This window comes from Sapajus apella, unplaced genomic scaffold (assembly GCF_009761245.1).
Source record: "Sapajus apella isolate SASKATOON/1434 unplaced genomic scaffold, GSC_monkey_1.0 scaffold6, whole genome shotgun sequence".
Lineage (NCBI taxonomy): Eukaryota > Metazoa > Chordata > Mammalia > Primates > Cebidae > Sapajus > Sapajus apella.
In genome coordinates this window covers 73,423,562-73,446,913 of record NW_022436946.1, presented here as the reverse complement: position 1 = coordinate 73,446,913, position 23,352 = coordinate 73,423,562, and the positions used below count along the sequence as shown (strand labels likewise).

Here is a 23,352-nt window from a genome sequence, read left to right as displayed (position 1 = left end):
CCCTTATGAACTAGAGTAACCACTACCAGAGAGTCTCTAATACCTTTTCACAAGATTTGTATCTAAATTAATTTTTAATATGGTAAAAAAATATATTAATTGGCATTAATCTCTCCATAACTCTAAAAGTAAGCATGAGGCCCAAGTTTTTAGGACTTGAGAATTGACATGGTAAGAAACTTTTGAAGATCACAGTCAGAAAGCATCTACACCAAGGTTCCAACTCAGGTGTGAGAGCCAAGTGTGCACTCTCAACTATATTATTATTTGTATTAGTAACAGGATTATGCCTACATTACCACAGATAAACAGCAAAGATAGTGCAGTATAGTAAGAAAGTACAAGTTGGAATCCTCCTCTTTTCTAACCGCATGACCTTGGTAACAGTTTAATTTTCTTTATGTGTTTTTCAATCTCATCTGTATAATGAGGACAATAATACTTACAAGAATATCTGTGTGAAGGCGTTGCAGGACTCGCTCCAGAGTTCAGCTAAAGACGGTGTCCTTGTAACACAACCATGAAAAATTAGGGAGAAAAATGGGATTTATTGTGCAAAAAGGGAAAGAAGGGGAAACGGACTCTCGGCCAAGCAAGAGCGTCTTGCTAGTACATGCTTCCCACCTTGCAGATTGAATTCCAGGCGCCACGCAGGAAGAGGAGGGGCCAGGCTCCTCCCCACAGCAAAGGGCACGAACTTACGTGGCTCCACCCCAGTGCCCACTCCTCCCAGTACACAGGCCAGCTGGAGCTTCTCTCAGAACCCCTTCCCACCTGGTTGTCATAAAGGCACTTAGCACCATCCCAGGCACAAAATAGGTTAGAAGTCTATTTTATTTCCTGTCTTGAAAGTATAAATGGAAAGTAGTTTATAACTCCATTTGAAGTTCTCTTAATATTTATATATTCTTGCAACAATTACATTTTGCATTCTGTTCTAAATTTAATAAGAAACTAAGAAATGAGGTTGAAAATAAACAAAATACATTTTATGTTATTAAAAAATCTAAATCTAGAAAGTATACGTAGAAGAAAAACATGTGTAAATTATCTTTGTTTGTTGGACTCCATTTAATAAATTGACCTTAATCAACACGCTCCAGTGGCATTTGCTTTGAGTAATCTAAGCAATAGAAATTTAAACTGACAACCTAGAAAACGTTGTGATTAAAGGTACTATCCGTTTGACATGTTGTTTTATGATATTTGAAGTAACTCTAGTTATAATCAAAAGCTTCAATGAATGACAACAGTCCGCAACAGTGCCTCTCTCAACAAAACACCAGTTTTATAACTATTGTGTTGTCTAACCATCCTGCCAGGTGTTCACTCTTCAAGAAATGGCTTGCAGAAAAAACAAAAACAAAACTATTTTTGATGAAACAAGATGAAACATCCTTTCTTCTTTGTGGCATTTCCTGAACACCTGAGGCTTTTAATTAATAGTTCGATGAGATTTTGGAGCAATCTTTATGCTTTATTTTCCAGTTATGTACCTGGGAGAACAGCAGGTAAAATTTTTCCTATAGTCTATCCAATTACCCCCACTCAGGTTACCTTGAATTTACAAATATAGAAGAATATCATTAAAATAAGCCCTATTATACAACAGCCCAAAGTAAGGGCTAATTAAGCCTTCTGCCATTAATGGCTCCCATACAGGGTAAAACACTCCCAGAGGCATCCTCCTCTGCACTGCAACAAAGCGGACATTAAGTCCAGTGACACTTGAATTACCCAACTTGTATACAGCATTCCGATGAGTTTTAAATAGACCCTTGTATATCAGGAAAAAAGAGTTTGTTTCACCTGAAATCATTCTACAGATATTTATTGCACACTACCTACATAACAGCATTGTGGGGGCTGCTGGACACACAAAGCCTGCCCACACTGAAACTTGCCAACCAGCAAGAAGGGCAAACATTGAAAAAAGAAATACTAATATGATAAAAGGTATCAAAGGGAAAGTACACGGTATTAATATACATTGCAGGAATGTTGAACTTTGGAAGCAACAGAAAAGGTGTCCCAAAGAAAGTAGTCTTACAGGAGCAATTTAAAGAATGTAGTAGTAGGGCTTGACCAAATGAAGATATAGAATGTTCCAGGTAAAGGAAATAGTGAAGGCTCGGGATTAAGAAAGGATCAGGCAGGAAGTTCAATATGGTTGAAGAAAGCCAACTGAAGAGATAAGTGAGGTATGATGATGTTAAAAAATAGAAGAGCCCAAATCCCCACTTGTATTTGAGTCTCAATAAAGTTTCTGGACTAGACACGACTTAAAGAGTTGAAGGAATGCGATGACATGACCAGAACTGCATTCTTCATCATCATTTTGGCTGCTGTGCTGCGAGAAAAATGGATTGGCTGGAGGTAAAAGTGGATGGAAGGGATCAAATACAGACTCCTCCATAATCCAGACAAGACAATGGAGCCTAGAGGGAGAGAATGGCGGCAGGGAGGATACAGGGGGGTAAACTGTCTAGATAGGAGATAGGATTAAAAGGAGTTCATGACTGGAGGATGGGGGAGGTGAGGGATAAAGAGAAGTCATATTAATTCTTAGGTCTCTGGGTTAAACAATTGAGAGGCTAGTTATACCACTCACAAAGACAAAAAAAAAAAAAAAAACAAAAAAAAAAAACCTTGCAGAAAGGCTAGTGTGGGGAGAGTGCAGGATTTTACCTTATTCACATCAAATCTGAAATACCTATAAAACACCCAACCAGAGATGTCCCAAGGCAGCTGGATATACATGCCTCAAAGAGAAGACTGAGCTAGAAATATAGTAGTCAGCTTACAGATGATACCCGAAGCTACAGGGAGAAGTAGAAAAAGTTTCCCAGGAGGTAAGGTTGAGAACTATCACTTTAAGGATATGGTTGGTAATCTATCCATGTAACTGTGAAAGCATCCAGTTTACCCAATGACCACACAGAACTGAGCCTCATGCTATCAGCCAGGTCTCTACTCAAATAAGCATTTCCTGATCAGCCTACCTGAAGTAGCACACATGCCGTGGACACCCAACATTCTCCATCCTCCTGCCTATTTTAATTTCCTTCATAGCACTTATTACTCTCTGACTCTATGCTTGGCCTATGTATTTATTGTCTTTTTTCTACTATAAAAATGAGATCCCCATAAGAAAAGAGATTTTGTCTTGGTTTTTCTATAGAACCCTAGCACCATCTGAAATGGACCTATCACTTCATAAATGCTTAATTCAGTATTTGTGGAAGGAAGGAATAAAAAGGGATCCAGAATTCAAAGAATAGGGATGCTGTTTTGATGAAGCAGAAGGAAAGGATATGTGTAGATGAAGGTGGTTTTGTAGCCTGCCGTAGAAAGGTAATGTTCCAATTTAGCTTTGTATCCCTATATGAAATAATCACTTCTATGAGAAGTAACTTGAACTCTCCTCATCAGAATGGGGTATAGAGTTCAAGTTTAAATTTTTTTGGCAATAGTCGAGAACAAGGCGTGTCAAATTATTAAGCAGTGTTGACAGGCAACTTGAGGTTGGTCACATGGATTTTTTTTTCCTGGACGTAACAATCTGTCCCAGCAGGTGATTTTCTTCAACTGTGCTCAGTATCAGGGTACAGTCATGGAGATTACAAGCAGCTGGGATAATCTAGAGTTAGGATTTTAAATACACACCTGTGACAGGGTAACAGAGCAGGGAAATTTGGCTTATTTGGGTACCAAGATGCTAAACAGTGTTTTTCCTTTTGACTCAGAATTGGGCAAATAGCTATAAAGATGAAAACAACCGTTATGTACCACTCACATTCTAAAGAAAGCCATAAAGCATATTCCCACAGGATTTCTAAGAATTAGCAGAACTGGCTCTGCCATCTAAACTATCACTCCACCACACCCAAGCAGTCTATATTTGCAAAAGATTGAGAATCAAGAGGACTCCACTGAAGCAGGTAATTATTGTTATATGACCTAGTTGTGGCTTTTACCCTCCATTGTATAAAGAGTGCTTCAAACTCTCACCCAAGTGAGTCGTGTGAAGGAGGTTCTAAGGGAATCACTCGTAGAGGCTGAGGAATGCCTATAAGGGCATGTTATTCTGTAAGTGGATATCTATTACACAGCAGACTTGAAGACCTAGCCTACAGGCTTATGTGCTTGAAGGGGAAAACATGAATGGTACATGGCATGCAAAAAGAAGCAGCATTTGTGGTGGAAGACTTTTTTTATTTGGCTTAACAAGGATGTTTTAGTCTGCTGTGGTCAAATGGACACTTGGAAGGTAACCAGATATGAGCCATCCTGCTGGAATACTTCCAAAGAGAACTTTAGGCAGGGAACTGGACCTTAGCAGTAAGTAGCTGTGAGGTGTTTCATGGAAGCAAAAGCTGAGTGTACCCTGAGAGGGTCATTTTGAAAATAAATGGGTCCTACAAGCCCCCTGAGAAACCCCATGAGAGCAGCAGCATTTGGGCACCTGCCACATCCAAAAGAGGATTCTCATGGCACAGGTTACATGGAAGAAACCTTAACTCCTCTTCATTCAGTATGCTTCTCCTAGTAAACCCTGGAGAAGCCGAAGTGAAAGAGCTAACATACCCATCTCTGCAGTCCAAGTCCTACGTCCAAGATCTGGCTTTAAGGTAGAAAGAAAAATAAATACTAAGCCAGGTTTGAGATTAAAGGTTTCAACTGGAGTAAGTTGGACTAGATTGAAGTTTTCATGCTTAAAATTATCCAAAATAAATGGATCTGTCTGAAGTATGATAAAGGATAGAAAAATAATATTCATAGAACCTCACTGAAGGCAGTGACTAAATAAAAACAAACAAAAAAGCTGAGTTGTTGTTTTATTTTGTTTTGTTTTTTGAAACAGAGTTTTGCTCTTGTTGCCCAGGCTGGAGTGCAATGGCACAATCTCAGCTCACCACAACCTCCACCTCCCACGTTCAAGTGATTCTCCTACCTCAACCTCTCGAGTAGCTGGGATTACAGGCATGTGCCACGACACCCAGCTAATTTTTTTATTTTTAGTAGAGACGGGGTTTCTCCATGTTGATCAGGCTGGTCTCGAACTTGCAACCTCACATGATCTACCCGCCTCAGCCTCCCAAAGTGCCGGGACAGGGATGTGCAATGGCGCCCAGCCACAGAGCTGGTTTTGTACCCCCTTAGAGTTAAGCCTGTTCGATAAACAGTGTTTTACATGGACATGGAATCCAAGCTGGATAAGAAAGGCAGTGAAGACAAAGAGGGACTAATGGATGGAAGCACGTAGAAGATTCACTGCGCTGCGTGTCATGGTGGAGCTGAGGAACAGCTGCAGTGGGAATACTTGAGCAGATGAGCTAGAAGCCCCAGGAGAGCTCAGTGTCTAAATTAGTGATTTCAAAGTTGCAGCAGTTTGTAATGAATTCAAATCCAAGTTAAGATCTTGGAGATATCAGTAGCTGAGTCTGAGTTAAAAATAATAATAATTTCTTGAAAATAAGAAGTTCAAATAATTGAGGACGTTGGGTTTGTCATCCAGTATGGATGCTGAAGTGTCCCCAGAAGATGGCAGATATGAGGAGAGAGAAAAGCACTGAGAGCCACATACTATAGCTGCTACTGGAGGCTTTATTCTGGATGGCCATGTGCCCCATGAAAATCAGCTACTATGTTACAAAGTCAATAGGTTATAATGATGTGAAGTTAGCTGTGAGCTTCCAATGATAAATGCCTTTTGCAACAAAAGGAGGCCTTATTGGTTTCTATTCTAAACAGCACTGAGAAATGAGGAGGACATGTCCCCACCTACCCACTGTGGGAGGCATAAAAAGTCTCTGCAGTAGTTTCAGAGTAAATTCAGGAGGTGCTGGGATTGTTCACTATAGAGGCTGAGGATTCAGAGATGTTTGTTAATAATAGAATAGGAATTCTAGGTAGTCCAGTGGAAAAGTTGGTGGGAGAGGAGGAATAGGAAACTGGCAAAGTCAAGATTTGCAGAGAAATCTATATGCCACCTGAAGAATGTTGACTAGGAGACATGACATGGTCAGCCTTGCATTTTAGATAAGTCACTCTGACAACTGTGTAGAAGACATTTTTTAAGGGAATTCAAAGCTATGGGAAGGGAACCGTTCAAGAAACTATGAATTACAGTCATGACAAGAAATCCCAAGGGTCTGAAATTGAGTAGTAACCCGATGATTAAGATACATGTAGGAGCTGAATCTGTTAGACTTGATTGGATGTGAGAAGTGAAAGAAGGAAGTTTCCAAGGACTCTCAAATTTCTCGCCTGAGTAACTTGGTGGTTGGTGGGGACAATGAAGGAAAATATATTTAAATATATAATTTATAAATTATATATTTAAATATATAATTATAAATTATATATTTATAATTTATAATTATATATATATATATATATTTGTTCAGATCTGGACATCGTATGAAAGACAAAAACCTTGAGTTTGCCTCCACCTGTCATTTCTCTTCTTACATAGTAACGAAGTAGCTGATTTTCATGGAGCACATGGTCATCTAGAATAAAGATAACATTTCCTGTTTCCCTTATAGCTAAACGTAGCCAAATGATTAAGTTATGGCGAATGGTATGTAAAATAAATTGTGTTTGTAACTTCCAGGAGGTGCCTTTAAAAGATGAGGTGTTTTCTTTACCTCCTTCTCTTTCCTGCTGGGGAATATGGGCATAATAGCTACAATTCTATTAACCACCTTGGACCATAAGCCTAACTTGGCCATAGAAATTACAAAAAGCAGAGTAGCAAGATAGAAAGAGCCTGGTTCCTTAACTTCTTAAACATGAGAAATAAAGAAATTTCTACTTCTTTAAGCCACTGTAATTTTGTCGCTGTTACTCACAGCTGAACTTAATCCTAATAAATACCAGATGTGTTGTTTGAGGTGTCTGTGGAACTCAAGGAGGGGTATGCAGTACAGCTCGACACACTGATATAGAACTAGGCAAGAGATCAGGGTTAGAGACAGGAAACATAGGGTCATTCTCTAAAAGCTAGTCCATGTGGGTTTTTTTTCCAATTGCCTTCAGCAGTCTGATCTAACAGTGACAAAGCTAATAAACGTTTACTTAAATAGATATTCAGATCTAAACCCATTTTCTGACCACAGGTGTAAAATAACTTAAGGATTGATATTACTTTGTATTTAAAAGATTGCCTTTGAAAATAAGAGTCACTACAGCAATTTTTTATATAACTGGCTAGTGTTTATGAGGCAGACCACATGAGGACAGTATAATCACAAATCCCTTTTTATTATGGGGAAATTATGATTAAAACCAAATGAGGAAGAATTGTATGTGCCAAATGCTGTGCAATAGATACAATGAATAACAAATATTTAGGAACAATTATATTGACCTTATTTACACAAAAAAATAAAATCTAAGTTTGAGCAACTGCCCAGGTAGCTGAATTCTGTATAGACTCAAAAATGAATGCTCATATATTTAAGAAAATATACTTGCTAAATCATTGTACAAATAGTCTATACAAATACTCAGAAATTAGGATCCTTAGAAAAGCTATTTGTAAATTTTGAAACCTTTCCCACTGTAGACCTCATTAGAAGCTAGAGCCTCTCCCCATATTTATTTTAGGCTATTTTCTTACAAATGAGAGCCCTAGCTCCAAATATAAATTACACATAAGGAATTTCTTATAATGCTTCCCAATGGAAAAGGTTAGAAAAAGTGTTTCAAGTTGTTCTGTATTCTCCTCAAAAAAAGTTTGGATAAGTAAACCAGCACCTACATGTTTGATTTTTTGTACTTTTATCATGAGTTTTTAAAGACAGTCTATCTGTCCTCTTCTCCCCATTGTTTAGCCCATATGTGCTCAATTAAGGATTATAAAAATGATTTTAACACAGAGTCCAGCAAAAACAGTTAAGAAGTAAATATACTATGAAAACAAATATCACAACAAGAATCTCAGCTAGTTATTAATTTTGTGCTTAGCCCCTGGTTTGGATTGCCTTGGCCCCAAGTTCCCAGATCAGAATAGAAATTGGTTAATCAGTGCATTGCCAACATCAAGGGTCAAACTCACATCTAGCCAGTGACAGAAGGTACAATTTCTTTATGCCTCAATCCACGTGGCTCTGGGACTCCACTGGGTTAGTAGCATGACGATCCACCCATCTTCAGACTCTTGATACACATGTTATTCATCAGGGAGCATCAGAAACCCAAATGAATCAGAAACTAATCAAAATAAATTGATAGAACTTTGAGGTTTGATAGCTCCTGCCCAGAGAGTAAGAAGATGGGAGTCAGGGGAGCAATCTAGTAATAAACTAGGTTAAGAATCACAAGGCCCAGAGTCTCACTCAGTCTTGTTCTGATATTAATTAAGCAGTCTGTTTCTTCTCCGTAAAGCAAAAGAATTGAGTTGGACTGGGATAGTCTCAGCGGATCTTCTAGCTTTAAAAGTGTTGAGTATTACAGGTGAATGCTATGCTTGACGCCTCCTAAATGTAATGCATTCCTGTATCATCTGTTCCTTTTGATCCTAGTCTCTAGGAGGTATTTAATTCAGATGTTTTGCTCTGTGGAAAACTTCCTATCACTACCCTTCTCTCTTCAACTGATATTGGTTCTTTCAAACCAATATTTACATTGTTTTTGTTGCTGTTTAGAATGGTTTAGAAAAGGAAGGCATCGTTAAATGTAAACATTTCCATTAAGGAATTTTCCTTCTAGCAATTAAACATGCTTTTGGGTCAAGTATGGTATAGAAAAGTGATTAAATGCATATGAAATCATGTGGGTTGTTAGAGATTATTTGGTTGTTTGGGGTCTCCTAGGATACATAGCTGTTTTTCCACCAACCCACACATCCCCTATATTCCTAATAAAGTCTTTGGAATCTGCTGGGTTTTTTAAAGCTCTCACCACTCTCCTTCTATGACTTCACCATATCATTAAAAATCTAAAGTTATTTAGCATAATTTAATAGTATTAGCAAGGTTTGTAACCGTATCCAAGGATATGAACTTGTTTGTTGTAACAACCACTTGAGGCAGTCCAAAGGGCCCTTCAAAGAAAGAAACATGCCATGTCAAATTTTCAGTAGTTTTATTGAAAAATGCCTCTTTTCTTTCAGAAATAAATAATATAAGGCAGTGAAATTCACAATTTGCTGTTAAAATATAAAAGCAGCAATTCTATGTTCATAGTCTTGCAAATGTTTTCCAACTGCTTTTGATAACTAAGAAATATATTTTGAAAAATGTTCATACTAAATATACAACACAAACATGCAATTCCATCTCTGCAGAATAATCTGCAATTTGGCATAAATGTTAGTGTGTCTAAAACAAGGAGGTTTAAGGCAATATGGAACTGTATCCCGTTGATGCACTAACTTCACCTACATGGCTTAAGGTTTGTGGTCGCTAAAAGAGATGTATTATGAGCATTCTATGCCTCGGTGTATAACAGATAGAAGAGGAAGATAAATAATTGCAATGGAGTTGACGTCTCCCTCCTTTTTGGTTTTAGGAGGGGAATTATTTGAATCGTGGTGTAATTGAATTGCAAATAAGTATAGCAAAAGATAAACTGCCCTCTCGAAACACACAGTAGCTCTGGGTTCCAGGACTTCCTGCTTAACCTAAGAGTTTCACTGAGGCTGCCCGCTGTGCTAACTAAAGGCACACGGCGTGTTCTCTCCTCGCAGATTTTGTGAACAAAGTATTTTGCAAGCATTTCAAGTGCAAAGGCAACAATGTCTACAGACTGCGTGCTGGGAGCTAGGCTTCCAGTAGAAACAAGTTTCTCTACAATCAGAAAGGGTACTCCTGGATGAAGCAACGCTGGAAGAAACATCGCAGAAAAGACGTACACTGCTCTATTTGACCTGTAAATGAGAATTTCAACACCTTCCCCCAGACTCGCAGCGCGGCGCGCGGTCTCTGGTTCACTGCCCGGGTCCGTGGGGCAGGGGGCGCCGCCAGCGCCCGTGGGGAGGAGGCTCCTCTGCCGGCTCGTCGGCGCCGTAGTCCTCGTATTCCGCCGTCCGCTCGGGCTCCACCGGCACGATGAAGGGCTCGCGCTCAGGCAGGTAGGCCCCGCCCTCGGGCACGTAAGGCTCTGTCCGATTCAACATTACAGTTATGGCATGATATGGAAGGCACACACATACACAGCAAAAACTAAATCATCACCCGCGGTGATGGCACTCCAGTCTTAATCTCACAACTATAAATAAATTACAATGTCCCGATTACTTCCAGAGAATTTGGTGATAATCAAATAAGGAAATGGCACTTTCTTTAAAATAAAAAATAATAATAATAATAAACCTTCAGAGATCCAGCAGTAAATACAATCATTGCACAAATACCTGGGAAGGGTCAGAAAATGGGCCAAAGAACTGTAAACGCAGTACCTAAGTAGGATTTTTCGCAAATCCCCAAGTAACTGTTCATGCCTTCAAACTCCTCAATTCAAAGAACAACTTGGAAAGATGAGGAGGTGAGGGGAAGTTTTATTGGCTTCTAGAAACTGAACTCAGGGGGTGAAAAGTAACTGTCACCAGGTAATATACAGTACATGACATCTTCTGTGGCTGTACCTCACACAGACTGAGTTACAGTTAATGGGTGAGGAACACCAGTGACTACAGCAAAACAGGAAGAAAAGGTGATTTTAAACTTTGGTTTGAAAATTGCAGTTACAAAACCCAAATGAGAGGACACGGACAAAAAAGTAACAAAAAGACAAATGCCCTGAATCAGACACATCGCTAACAAGCAAGAGATGAAGAGATTCCATTTGGTGTTATTCCGGCATAGAGCAAGCGGCAGGCTTTGATGCAGAAGCTTACTGTAGAATTGTTAAGTGATTTTAGTCGACAGGATCACATACAAATCATTTACAAGCCACAATTAGTTTATTATTTACATAAGACATTTCTCTTTAAACAGGTTAATTGTTTTTCTTAAAATGGCATAGTCTCCGCTGGTTAGTAGTTTTATTGTGCACCTCTTTCACAACTGAGGCTCCTCGTGGCTGTGTGTTGGAACTTTTTAAAAGTAATGTTTTTCTACATTATTACTGAAATGCATCAGGCTTATAAACTGACACCACTGCTTTTGTCTCATTCAAGTTAGTAAAAAGAGTCTCCACCCTCCTTTGTGATGTCAACCCGGTTCATTAACCATATCTGTGGTGAGATTTCCGTACAGAATCATTTCCTAATAAGCACGTGCGCAAACATCTCAGAAACAGGATTTTCATGTATTCAAACTGTAAGAGCAGCACTGGCGACTTAGAAAATGTGTTAGCCGGAACCTGAAACAGGTCAAAGATGATAGTTTTTAAAAGTTGAATGACTAAGTAAAAAATATAAATACACATCCATCTACGTATGTAATGGTTAAAGTATACATATATATATATCCATATATTTTTAGTTATCCACACATGCCATAAGGAGGTGGTAATTTATTTTATAAAGAATCAAATTGCAATTTTGTGAATGGGTTGCATGAGAACATACATTAAGATTTATTACTTTTGGTCATATGTAATTATGCATATAAATATATAGATATATAGATATTCAGATATTCAACTACTCATGCACTATTTGCAAGTAGCAAATCATATCAAACAGCAGTATCATTTTTTAAATTTGCAAGATGCTTGAGGGTGCACTAACGAAATGGTCACCGTTGACCACAGCATGACTATCTTATTTCCAGACTGGCGTATCTCTCTAGTCCTCACATCTCACAAAATCAGGTATAGGAGACTTCTGCCCTCTACAATTGTCAAACATTAGAAGTTCATTAACAATTCTTTAAAAACAATTATTAAGTCCCATATTTTATAAATATTAATTCCACGGCTAGCATGGGACAGTTAATTATGTTCAGTCATCTGCACCAGATTATCACAGTTTACCTACAAATCAGATTCTCAAAACAGTTTTTAAATACATATTCTTGGCATTCTATGGTTGTATTTAACAAATCCCTGTTCCCAATCTTTGGGGGCAGCGGGGGGAAAAGTCAATTGCTAGCATTCTTTGAAGTCCCAAGAGAAATAAGGAAAGGTTTATGATGTGATGTGGTAAATGCAGAAATATGGAGAAAAAAAAACGAAATAATTAATTTAGTCCTTACAGTGAAATGTTTTATGCTATGGTAGTGAACACTATTGTTATATAATCAAAACAGAATTGAAAGAGTTGATATCTTCAAGACATCTTCAAATCAACCTTCCTTCAATCCTAAGGAACTTCATTTTCATAAAGTTCTTTACTTCAGGTGAATTGGGGTTCCTACAATGGCAACAACATACCTGGATAGCCTTGCCCATTGTATGGGATGCTGGCGCACTGAGACGAATCACAGTATCCAGGAGGACCTGGGGGTCCTCGGATACCTGAGTTTCCAGGACGGCCAGGGGGACCAGGAGGACCTCTTGAACCTGTGGATCCTGGTGGACCTGTTCTGGATTCTCCTTGTGGACCTAGTGTGGAATTAAAACAAATATATTTCCCCTCTTGTCAAATACAACTCCTGAGGTAGTCACAGTACTTTAAGTGCCACCTCCACTATCTCAAGATTAGACAATCTACTATTATATGGTAAGAAAATGTTACCTTAAGAAATACCCAATATGAACTAAGGTATGATGGAACTTTCTTACCAATGACTCATCAGAGTTAATGCCAGAAATCTACTGCTTTAAGTATTTTATTCCAGAAAACCTGATTTAGCAAGAATTCAGCCAAACCAGAAATGTCAGTGAGTTCTTTGGTTTGCTCCCACTCCACAGGGAAAAGAGGACCTGAAGGAAAAAGCTCTGTTAGGCAGCCACATTGAGCTACTATCAAAACAGGGCAGTGTCTGCTCCACAACTCCAGACTATGCAAGGCAATGTTATTCTGGATCAAATCATAGTTATGGTTAACATAAATGGAAAGATTTAACCATACGGCTGTCCTTGTCTGCAAGGGTATCATGTGCCTTATAATGAAAAAAAAAAAAAATCATTTTACAACCTAGTAAACAAAATGCATCAGACAGCTAGTATTCCTTTCCAAAATATCAAAATGGTTTGGGAGAACAGTGAATGAAATTTAGCAAAATGTCAGACCTTTTAGTGAGGCTATGTTTTCTCAGTCTAATATCCCCATAGTGAAGACTACTGGAAAAAAAACAAGAAACATAACGATCTTTAAAGACTATGAGGCCAAACAAAACAAATAAGAATTCAAGAATTCAAAAAAGAGAGAGAGAAATAGAGAGAAAGGAAGGAAGGGCAGGAGGGAGGGAGGGAAGAAAAAAGGAAGGAAGGAAGGGAGGGAAATAGCAAACCTTGTGTCACTAAAACTCATTCCATCATATATTAATGTTATACTTAATGCCTAATAGAACATATTCATTTTTCGAACAAAGGGAACATAAAAATGAAGTATGGAGGTTGAACTTCTTGTTGAAACACATGCCATGGTAGTAAGAGTGCTTGAAGCTATAATAGCATGATGAAGTATGAATCTCTTCAGGACGGTGTGCGCTCTCAGTATTTATACTATTTGCCTGTTTAATTTACTAGGAAACCTACCTGGGGGGCCAGGCAGCCCCCGAGGCCCTGGAGATCCAGTACCCCTTTCACCTTTCTCTCCTGGCAAACCTAAAGAAGGAGAAAAAGAGAAAGCACGGGGTAAAATTCTCTGAAAACATGTAATTTTTGTCTTAACTGATAATATTTCATTCAAGTAATTCATTTCCTTAGTGAAAGCAGAACCTAATTTTTCACAGAAGTTCACTCTTTAAGCCAAGTTCTTTCTAGACATTTGTGTAATTCTAGACTCATGGCCAAGAAAAAAAAATTGGCTACGAGGCAGGGGAAAAATTATTTGAAGCAAACAAACATGTCTAATATATTTTTTAAATAGCAATTAGGAGCAGTAATCCTGAGGAAACAGTTATAATATCACATTGAAAAACATATTAAAGGCATTTTATCTTTAGTAGCCCTATTAGTACAGCAGCCAAACTGGCAGAATTATAGAAATATCTAGGCTTTCTCTAGAATATTAAGTACTCCTTTGACAAAAGTGGGTACTCAGAGTCCTGAAATATCTGAAATCAAATAGTCCTATTTTTCTCCTTTTCCTTCAACTGCACTTATCTATACCACGAAATTAGAGTCAAACAAATATATAAGACCCGTGCCAGGCCCTGAATAAAGGAACCAAATTAAGTTGGATCTAAAACTTGAGGGTTGCCTAAGAACATTCAGCTGCTGCTCGACTCTTGCCGCAGTCACAGAGAGTAGTAAGATTTTAGTAGCTGATTTAATTTGCCAAGATACAATTTTTCCCATTAACAACAACAAAAGTGAAAAGAATAGCATTATCTTTACTGAGATATGATAAAAACACGCCATTTTTCTAAGTTATGGATCTCTATGGCCTGTGAGTTGCCTAACAGCTCTTCTGAGGCTGTCAAAACAAGACTAGTGAAAGCAGTTCTCTTGGGTCAGCTTCCACATGCTTTCAACCTATCCCAACTCCTACATTTGCAGATTCCTTCCTTTATTCCAATACAGCAGCCAAAAATGCCTACCTCGTTCTCCAGGGGGTCCCTGCATCCCTGGTGTGCCTGGGAAGCCTGGCCGCCCCCCGGGTCCAGGTTCTCCTCTGGCTCCTGCACTGCCAGGAGGTCCTGGTGGACCCGGCGGACCTGGCTGGTTGCGACTGGAGTGGTAATCATTTGGAATCTGATTCAGCATCTGATTGAATCTGTTCATCTGACCTACAAGTAGAAATAAGGCTTGTTGGTAAGAAACGCAATAAAGGAGCGATGAGAGAGTGAAGCTGTTTTCTCTTAGTGTCTAGTGAAATCCGTCTCCATTCTGCACCCCCTCCAGGAAACAATCTAATTAGAATCCTAAAAATAAAATTAAGACCGCCTAAGTAATCCAGGACAAAATGGGCCCTGATAAATAATTGTTTCCATAAAATGCTGACCTATAAGCCACAAACATTACTTCAAATATAAAAGAGTTGGTAAAGTTTAATGTGGCTCTGAAATACAGTCTTGAGGTTTGCCAGATGACATGACTCGAAAGAAAGCCATTCTTATAATTAGGTAATTCTACAATATTTCATGTACCTAAAGCAATGATAATCAGGTTTCAGTGCAAACTGGAATTGCCTGTGGAACACCTTGAAAAATTCAGATTTCTGGGCCTCATCTCCAAAGACAATGTTTCACTAATCTGAGGGCATGAAGCAGGAACTCTTACTTCTAACAAGCAACATAAGGGATTCTAAGCAGGTGTTCCTAAGTATCGCACTTTGGAAAGCATTGATTAAGACTTCTCAAGAGCCAGCTCTGTGTTTAAGGCCCACATCAGTCTTCAGATAGTGAGCTTTCTTACTTAACAGGCCTTAAGGAATAAGAAGAGCCTGTTAAAAACAGAAAGGCAAAAGAAAATTTCCTACCAAAATCAACTTTCACTGATCAAATTCATCTTGGTGGGCCCCCTTCCTTAAGGTCACAAAATGACTTAAAGGTAATAACTTAAAATATCCAATGTCTTAGCACTTAAACTTGCTGCTATTGTTTTGCCTTGGGTTATTATTTTATCTTAGTGACAATCTTTAAAATATCATTAACTTTATCTAATCAGATGTAAAACTAACAATGTATAAAAACAAGAGCTTCTCGAAATGAAAGAGAAATCTCTCTCTTAGAAACTTGATGACTCAAACTCTGCCTTTTCCTGCAATTAATTTTAAAACCACTCATAGAATAAAAGGAAAAGAAATTTTACCACTTATCAGTTGTTCACAGACTTGTCTTGCAACTGCTCGCATCATGTTCTGGGAAGCAATGTCTCCCTTGTTGAATAATGAGAATGATTAGCATATTAGTTCTATAGTTTTAGACTTCAATGTTTAACAAACAAAATAAATGTCAGATTTTTCAAAAATACATACCCTATCACCTTTTTCTCCTTTCAACCCAGATGGACCCTGAAAAATATGAATTGTATGCATTAGAAACTGACAAACATATTCTAAATTGATGCATGAATGGGCATCATGATGAAAGAGAACAAGGTCTGTTTTCTAAAGCATTAGCAAAATGATCCATCACATTTATATCCATGTTACTCACATTTGGCTTTTCTATAAAAAGGAATCTAATCTAATCTCTCTCTCTCTCTCTCTCTTTCTCTCTCTCCCTCTCCCTCTCCCTCTCTCCCCCCCATCTCTCTGAAGCACATGTCCTCCAAAACAGTGTACAAATGTGAATTTTGTGGTCACAATTGTAAAAGTTATGGACCATGCACACTTTTTACAATGCAATTCATGATACATATGGAACTAAAATACATATGAAGAAGCCCTTGTGCTGCCACACTTTGCTTAATGTCATCATGGTTGGTTAGCTCAGCTGGTTATTGTGGAACATCCATGAGGTTAATCTCCACTCAGTCTCACTAAGAATCAGCAGGCTTTTGTCAGCTCCTTAGTTCAGTATATATCCCTTAACTTCTTCCAGTGATTCTTTGTGCATTTGAGATAAAAGAAACTGGGTTTCTCTCTTATTAAATAATTCAATCTGAATGATCCTACATCAAAACACAAGCATAGAATATTTGTCCCTACACTGTCATAAGCCTTTCACTGACCATAAGAGATGTTGGGAAAGATTTCCTTAGAGTGCAGCACGTTTTTGTCTTTCAGTAATACATTTCCAGGATGCCAACTGCTATCACTGATGGAACATCTAAATCATTGACAAATCAGGTAACATCCCATACCAAACCACTTCTTACCATCTCCATGGAAACCACTGCAGTCCAAACCAACACTCTTGCCTGAACTACTCCAATACCCTCTTAACTGCTCTCCCTGCTCCCCATTTTGCTCCTTTTTAGTCTATTCTCCACATAAAAACCAGAATGATATTTTTTAAAGAAAAATTAGATCATGTCATTCCTTTGACTCCAAGAGCTTCCCATCACACTTAAAGGAAAATAATAATTCCTTACCGTGGGCTACATGGTCCGCATGATCATCTATGCCTAGCTCTTTGACCTCATATTTTATCCCTTTCTGTTTAACTCTCTTCACTTTGGTACCCAGACCTGCTGGATATTCCTTTCACATGTCAGACTCAGTCCTCAGCCAGGACTTTCATTCATTCTGTTTACCCTGCTTGGAACCCTCTTTCCGTAGATCACACAGCTTGCTCCCTCATTTCATCCCAATATCACTTCCTCAGAGAGGTTCTTGGATGACTGTATCCAAAATAGCTGCCTTCCCACCAGCACAATCTTTCTCCAATCCCCTTACTCTGTTTTTCGCTTCTTCATATCACTCATTATCACAGGAAACTATATTTACATGGTTTTGTCTGTATCCCCCAATAGAATGTCTATAAAGGCAGGAACTCTGTCTTGTTTGCTGTTATATCACCTGACCCTAGAACACTGACTACCATAGTTTAGACACTAAATACTTAATGATGTATTCTACGAACAACTCATGGAAACAACCCCTATGGAATATCTGGTATTATAAGTAAGCAAGAAGATATCAACTGATTGTAATAGCTAATAACATAAGCTAACAATGATTAAGCCAAGGTCTCTGCTAAGACCTATATATACCCATCTGTTATGTTTGGTTTCATAAATTAGAGGGAGGTAAGATAAAATAAAAAAAAAAAAAAGAAGAGCAAATATGCTATGAAATTTGTGAAATTTCGAAGGACAAGGAAAATGAAGGAGAAAAGGGGAAGTGTTGGGGTCTAAATAAATGTATACAAAATTATAATTATCATAAGAAAAGCTGGAGTTGTCTATTTCTTTGCCAAAAGTATTAGATTTTTGTGGAAACACTAATATTGTATTTGGAGCATTTTGCAAATGCAGGATTTTTTACATTTACTGCTATTTTTTACATTTCTGCTATGTGTTTTTTTAATTTACTGGCACTGTGAGATTGTCCTATTGTTCATGATTTGTAGAAATCATCTTTATCGCCGATATTTGGAGATCATATTTCAAGTAATAGCAGTAGACATTTCTTTCAGGCTTCTAGCTACAGCCATCAATTATATGACTAATATTCTTATATAAGACACAATTGAGGTCATAGTAAAACAAAATGGAATGCTGAATGGGCAGAAAAGTTTCATATACTTGGCTGGGCATGGTGGCTCATGCCTGTAATCCCAGCACTTTGGGAGGCTGAGGTGGGTGGATCACCTGAGGTCAGGAGTTTGAGACCAGCCTGGCAGACATAGTGAAACCCCGTCTCTACTAAAAATACAAAAATTATCTGGACATGGTGGTGCACGCCTGTAATCCCAACTACTTGGGAGGCTGGGGCAGGAGAATTGCTTGAACCTGGAGGCAGAAGTTGCAGTGAACTTAGATCATGCCACTGCACTCCAGCCTGGGCAACAGAGTGAGACTCCATCTCAAAAAAAAAAAAAAAAAAAAAAAAAAGGTTTCATATACTTATAATTGCTCTTGCAAAGTTCCTATCATGATCCTTTGAGGAAAAGACAGTAGTAAAGTTACATGCTATATTCTCACTCATAAGTGAGTGTTGAACAATGAAAACACGTGAATGCAGGGAGGGGAACATTACACACTGGGGCCTGTTGTGGGGTGGGACTAGGGGAGTGATAGCATTAGGAGAAATACCTAATGTACATGACAGGTAGATGGGTGCAGTAAACCACCATGGCACATGTATACATGTGTAACAAACCTGTACATTCTGTACATGTATCCCAGACTTAAAGTATAATTAAAAAATAATAATATAAAAAAGTCACATGCTAGTGGACACACAGATTTTAAAGTATTTAGGTTGGTGGGAACATAATTGTGGTTTTTGTCATTACTTTTAACCTAATATATCAGGAGTCCTTCTATCTTTATGTTGCTTGCTTAATTTTATGAACCACACAAGGCAAGCCATATCACATAAATGTCCAATCCTAAGTCTGTCTGACATTACTTTTTTTAAAGGTTGGGTTTGTGTAATTTGAACAATACTTTAAAAAGGAAACATTCTGTCCAGAGAAGAGCTCTGATAAGTTTTTGTCACTGCTAATAGTTAGACTTAATTGTCTTTAAGATATATTTTTATATTTCAGGATGCTATTCATACAAAAAAAATCTCCTTAAATAAATTCACACTTCATAAATACAAACAACGAAAAACTTGTAAAAAAAATATATATGAAGCCCAATAGTCATTACAAATACTTGTGGATATTTTAGAAACTTCAAATTCAGTTTCGGAGATACTAATTTGGAAATACCAAATATGTGTACTACTATCTCAACTATTATTTCAACCAAAATATCTGCATAAGAGAAAGTTAAATGATGTGTAAATCAGGGCAGGACAGTATTTTAAAAAGTAAAATGACCAATTAAAGTCCATAAATACTTTTATTTCTGGTTCTGATGTTCTAGCATCCTCAACTAAATAAAAAGTACAAATGGAAAGCTGGAAAATGCCACAAAAGGGTTAACATTAGCAGGCTAGGGATGGAAGGCTGTGCACCATCACCATGTATTTTTCCATCTTAAGCAGCATACCACTCCTAAGCAAAAAGAATCATTTTGCTGACCCAGCTTTGAGTGTTTATACAGTGCAGAAATATGTGTCTTGGCTCATAATCCCATTCTCCTTTTAAAGAAACCCAGTAATCAAAATTTTCATCCCAGAATATTATAACAGCCCAGAGAGAAAAATTTAGAACTGTTACCAAGTCAAATCCATGAGTTTAGCATGGTTTCAACAAATGCTTCGGATACATTAAAGCAGAGATAACCTAAATATGACAAAGCCTGGCAGTTCTCATTATTTATTTCCACAGTGAAATGACTGTCAGTAGACATGCAAGCTGTCTGCTTACTGGTCTGCCATGATCTCCTGGTTTTCCTGGCTTCCCACTTGGTCCTGTGGCTCCTGGGGAGCCTGGGCTTCCCTACAACAAATGGAGAGAGAAGGGGACTGTTATGACAAAGGGAAAATCCCATCTAAACTAAATGAATACAGCCTGTCTTAAAAGCTTTTTCATGAAACAGCTCATAATTACACATTCAGGGAGAATCAAACTAAATTTTAAGATAACATGAAATAAACTCTTGACAATTACAGTGCAATCCTTATAAACTATATAATTTTAAAATATATTTTGAGACCACTTGAAAAGTACATGCCTATGTTTACAATCAGTTTCACAATTTAAGACTATGATCCTAGTACATTGGTTACAAAGTGGATTTGCGGAAAGCAATTCCACCCCCCCCCTTTTATTTTTTTAGTGTCCTATTAAAGACCAGACGACCCTTCAAAAGACAGAGGTTGAAAATTTGGGCTGGAGAAGAATTAAGAAGGTGGCCAGTTTTGTGCTAAGTTGGCCACGATGGTGGCAGAGTTTCCCCTTGTCTGCTGGGAACTGTATTCTCAGCTTAGAAATTCATTTTTCCGTTTGGAGCATTCTCCGCACTTTCATTCCCTTCCATCACGTCAGCACCCTTAACCCCACCAAAATCATAAGAGTTCTCCCTGTTGCTTTTACCACAGCTTCCAGACATTTTAGCCCTATATTTAATAGTATATTTATAATACATACTGGCCAATACATCATGTCATAAAGCCTAAAATTTTCCTAAAATTGAATGATCAGATTTTGTCAAACAATCCTTTACTCCATCGATTATGCAAATGTTAATCTCTACAGTAAATACTTAACATGAAAGTTCACTGTGCATTTAAACCCTCCATTACCCAAAGATCTATATTTTAACCATAAATAATAAAGTTATTTTAACATATGCACTTTAGTCTTCATATCCTGTCACACAGACATGGAGGTTATCTATCACCTCAAACAATTTTACTGGGATCTCACCTGGCTGCAAGGCTACAGATGCTAGTTTCAAAATCATTAGTTTCAGTATTTTTCCCAAAAATCTTAAGTTGAAGAACTTATGCTTTAGTTGTAGATAAAATTGACTTCCAGCTGGGTGTAGTGGCTCATGCCTGTAATCCAGCACTTTGGGAGGCCAAGGCGGGTGGATCACGAGGTCAAGAGATCGAGACCATCCTGGCCAACATGGTGAAACCCAGTCTCTACTAAAAATACAAAAATTAGCCGGGTGTGGTGGCATGCACCTGTAGTCCCAGCTACTCGGCAGCCTGAGGCAGGGGAATTGCTTGAACCCGGGAGGCAGAGGTTGCAGTGAGCCGAGATCATGCCACTACCCTACAGCCTGGTGACAGAGTAAGACTCCATCTCAAAAAACAAACTAAAACTTCCTCAGAGCAACTGATGGCTGTTCAGTAGTAAATGTTCTTGAAATTTAAACGCTATAGCCACAGATTCTTAAAATTCTATAACAGGAAATTATCTAACCACTGAGGTTATAAAACCTAACCACTCAATGTAGGGATTAAGAAACTGAGGCACCAACCAACTAGTGGCCAGCTAGTTAGGGATTTTTTTTTCTTTTTCTCAAGTGTAACTTGATTAAACAGAAAGATTCCATATTTTAACACATCTGTTTTCTCTAGCACATTTTGATGTAGGTAAATAAAAACACAGATTCATCAATGATATACTCCACAGCACACATGGAATGTGCTTCAAAGGCAGGTTACCTGGCTCTTCTCTAGCAAAATGGGGTGAGAGGATGGATGTGGAGGGCACAAAAATGTAACCCACTTAGTTCTTACCGGCGGCCCAGGTGGGCCCCTGGGTCCCATTGCACCATCTTTTCCAGTGAAGCCCTATTGTGAAAATGAAAGTAATTACAGATTAGGGAGGTCATGAGCAAGTGAAAGGAAAAGATACTAAACAGGTTGCTAAGGCCGAAGGGCGAAGAGAAGGATTTAGCGCAACATGCTGTTTGGGAGGTAAGCTTTCAATGTGAAGACAAACATAGCAAAAAAAAAAAATTAACGTGTCTTTCACTGAATAATTAATTTCTATGCTCATTCATTTTATAGCTATCAATAAAACAATTTAAAGAGCCAAACTAATCTCCTCCCAGGAAGGCAGATTCCCTTCATGAAGATATTAGCTTTTGCCTCTGTAATAGCATAAAGAAGTCTAAAGGAAGATTGACCCTTTCTATGGAAGAGTCCACAGGCTGGCCCAGGAAGGATGGAAGTGAGAGGAAAAGAATGTTGCTGAGAAAAGCAAGTGATATCATAAAAGATGACACTATGGTGGCAGAGTCTTCCTTTGTCTGCTGAGAATTGCATTCTCAGCTTAGAAATTCATTTTCCCTTTGGGGCATTCTCCACATCCATCATGTCATCACCCTTAACCCCAACAAAACTGTAATAATTTCTCCTTGTTGCTTTTATCACAGTTTCCAGATATTTTGGCCATATATTTAGTAGAATATTTATAATATATGTACTGGTCAATACATCCTGTTCTAAAGCCTAAAATGTCCTTAAGATGGAATTATCAAATTTTATAAAACATTCCTTTATCAAATATACAAATGTTAAGCTCTGTAGTAAATACTTAACAAGAAAGTTGATTACACATTTAAACTCCCCCTTATGTAACTATTTATTAACCATAAATAATAAAATTATTTTAACATATGCTCTCAAGTCTTCATACCCTGCCATACAGACATGGAGAAGTCTGTATGGAGAATGCTGACCACCTAATTAGAAAACTTCCTTCCTCATTTCCTGAGAAACTGTCAGACAGCTAGAGCAGAAAGGACTATTTTTGTCTCCACTCCTAGTGAATCTCTCTCTTCCTCTCCCAAAAGAGGCAAAGCTTGGCTGGGTGAATCTGCAACCCCAGCACTTTGAGAGGCCAAGGCAGGAGGATTGCTTAAGCCCAGGAGTTCAAGACCAGCCTGGACAATGTAAGGAGACCCTGTCACTAAAAAAAAAATATGAAAGAAAAAAATAGCCAAGCATGGTCGCACACACGTGTGGTCCCAGCTACTTGGGAGGCTGAGGTGGAAGATCACTTGAGCCCGAGAGGTCGGGGCTGCAGTGAGCCGTGATCACACCACTGCACTCCAGCCTGGGTGACAGAGTGGGACCCTGTTTCACAAAAAAAAAAAAAAAAAGAGGCAAAGCTGTCTTAATTGCCCTCCACTCAAAAGAGAGGGAATCCTCAATCCTGATAATAAACCGTTAATTTTTGTAGTGGTCTGTCTCTCTTCATCACACCCAAAGGCCAAAGCTGCCTCAGCGTCAGTTCCCGGGGCAGGAACAGAGCACATCTCCCCACAGGCTTGATCTCTGGCTCATGCACCCACATTTATATTTTATTTTATTTTTTCTCT

General features: G+C 38.4%; 1 protein-coding gene across 6 annotated transcripts in view; it reads right to left on the bottom strand.

Annotated features, from left to right (window-relative positions):
* Positions 1-9,076: 9,076 nt before the first annotated feature.
* Positions 9,077-23,352, bottom strand: part of COL12A1 (collagen type XII alpha 1 chain) — a 121,740-nt gene continuing 107,464 nt past the window's right edge. For 5 of the 6 annotated variants that reach the window (XM_032275495.1, XM_032275493.1, XM_032275498.1 and 2 more), the window contains 8 exons: positions 21,764-21,817; positions 19,938-20,009; positions 15,983-16,018; positions 15,817-15,883; positions 14,604-14,792; positions 13,597-13,665; positions 12,328-12,498; positions 9,077-10,110 (listed from right to left, as the gene is read on the bottom strand). In XM_032275495.1, coding sequence (XP_032131386.1) covers positions 9,938-10,110; positions 12,328-12,498; positions 13,597-13,665; positions 14,604-14,792; positions 15,817-15,883; positions 15,983-16,018; positions 19,938-20,009; positions 21,764-21,817 — 831 coding nt within the window. In that variant the 3' untranslated portion in view covers positions 9,077-9,937. Of the gene's footprint in view, positions 11,314-12,327; positions 12,499-13,596; positions 13,666-14,603; positions 14,793-15,816; positions 15,884-15,982; positions 16,019-19,937; positions 20,010-21,763; positions 21,818-23,352 lie in introns of all 6 variants that reach the window. The other variant, XM_032275497.1, reaches the window with a different exon arrangement.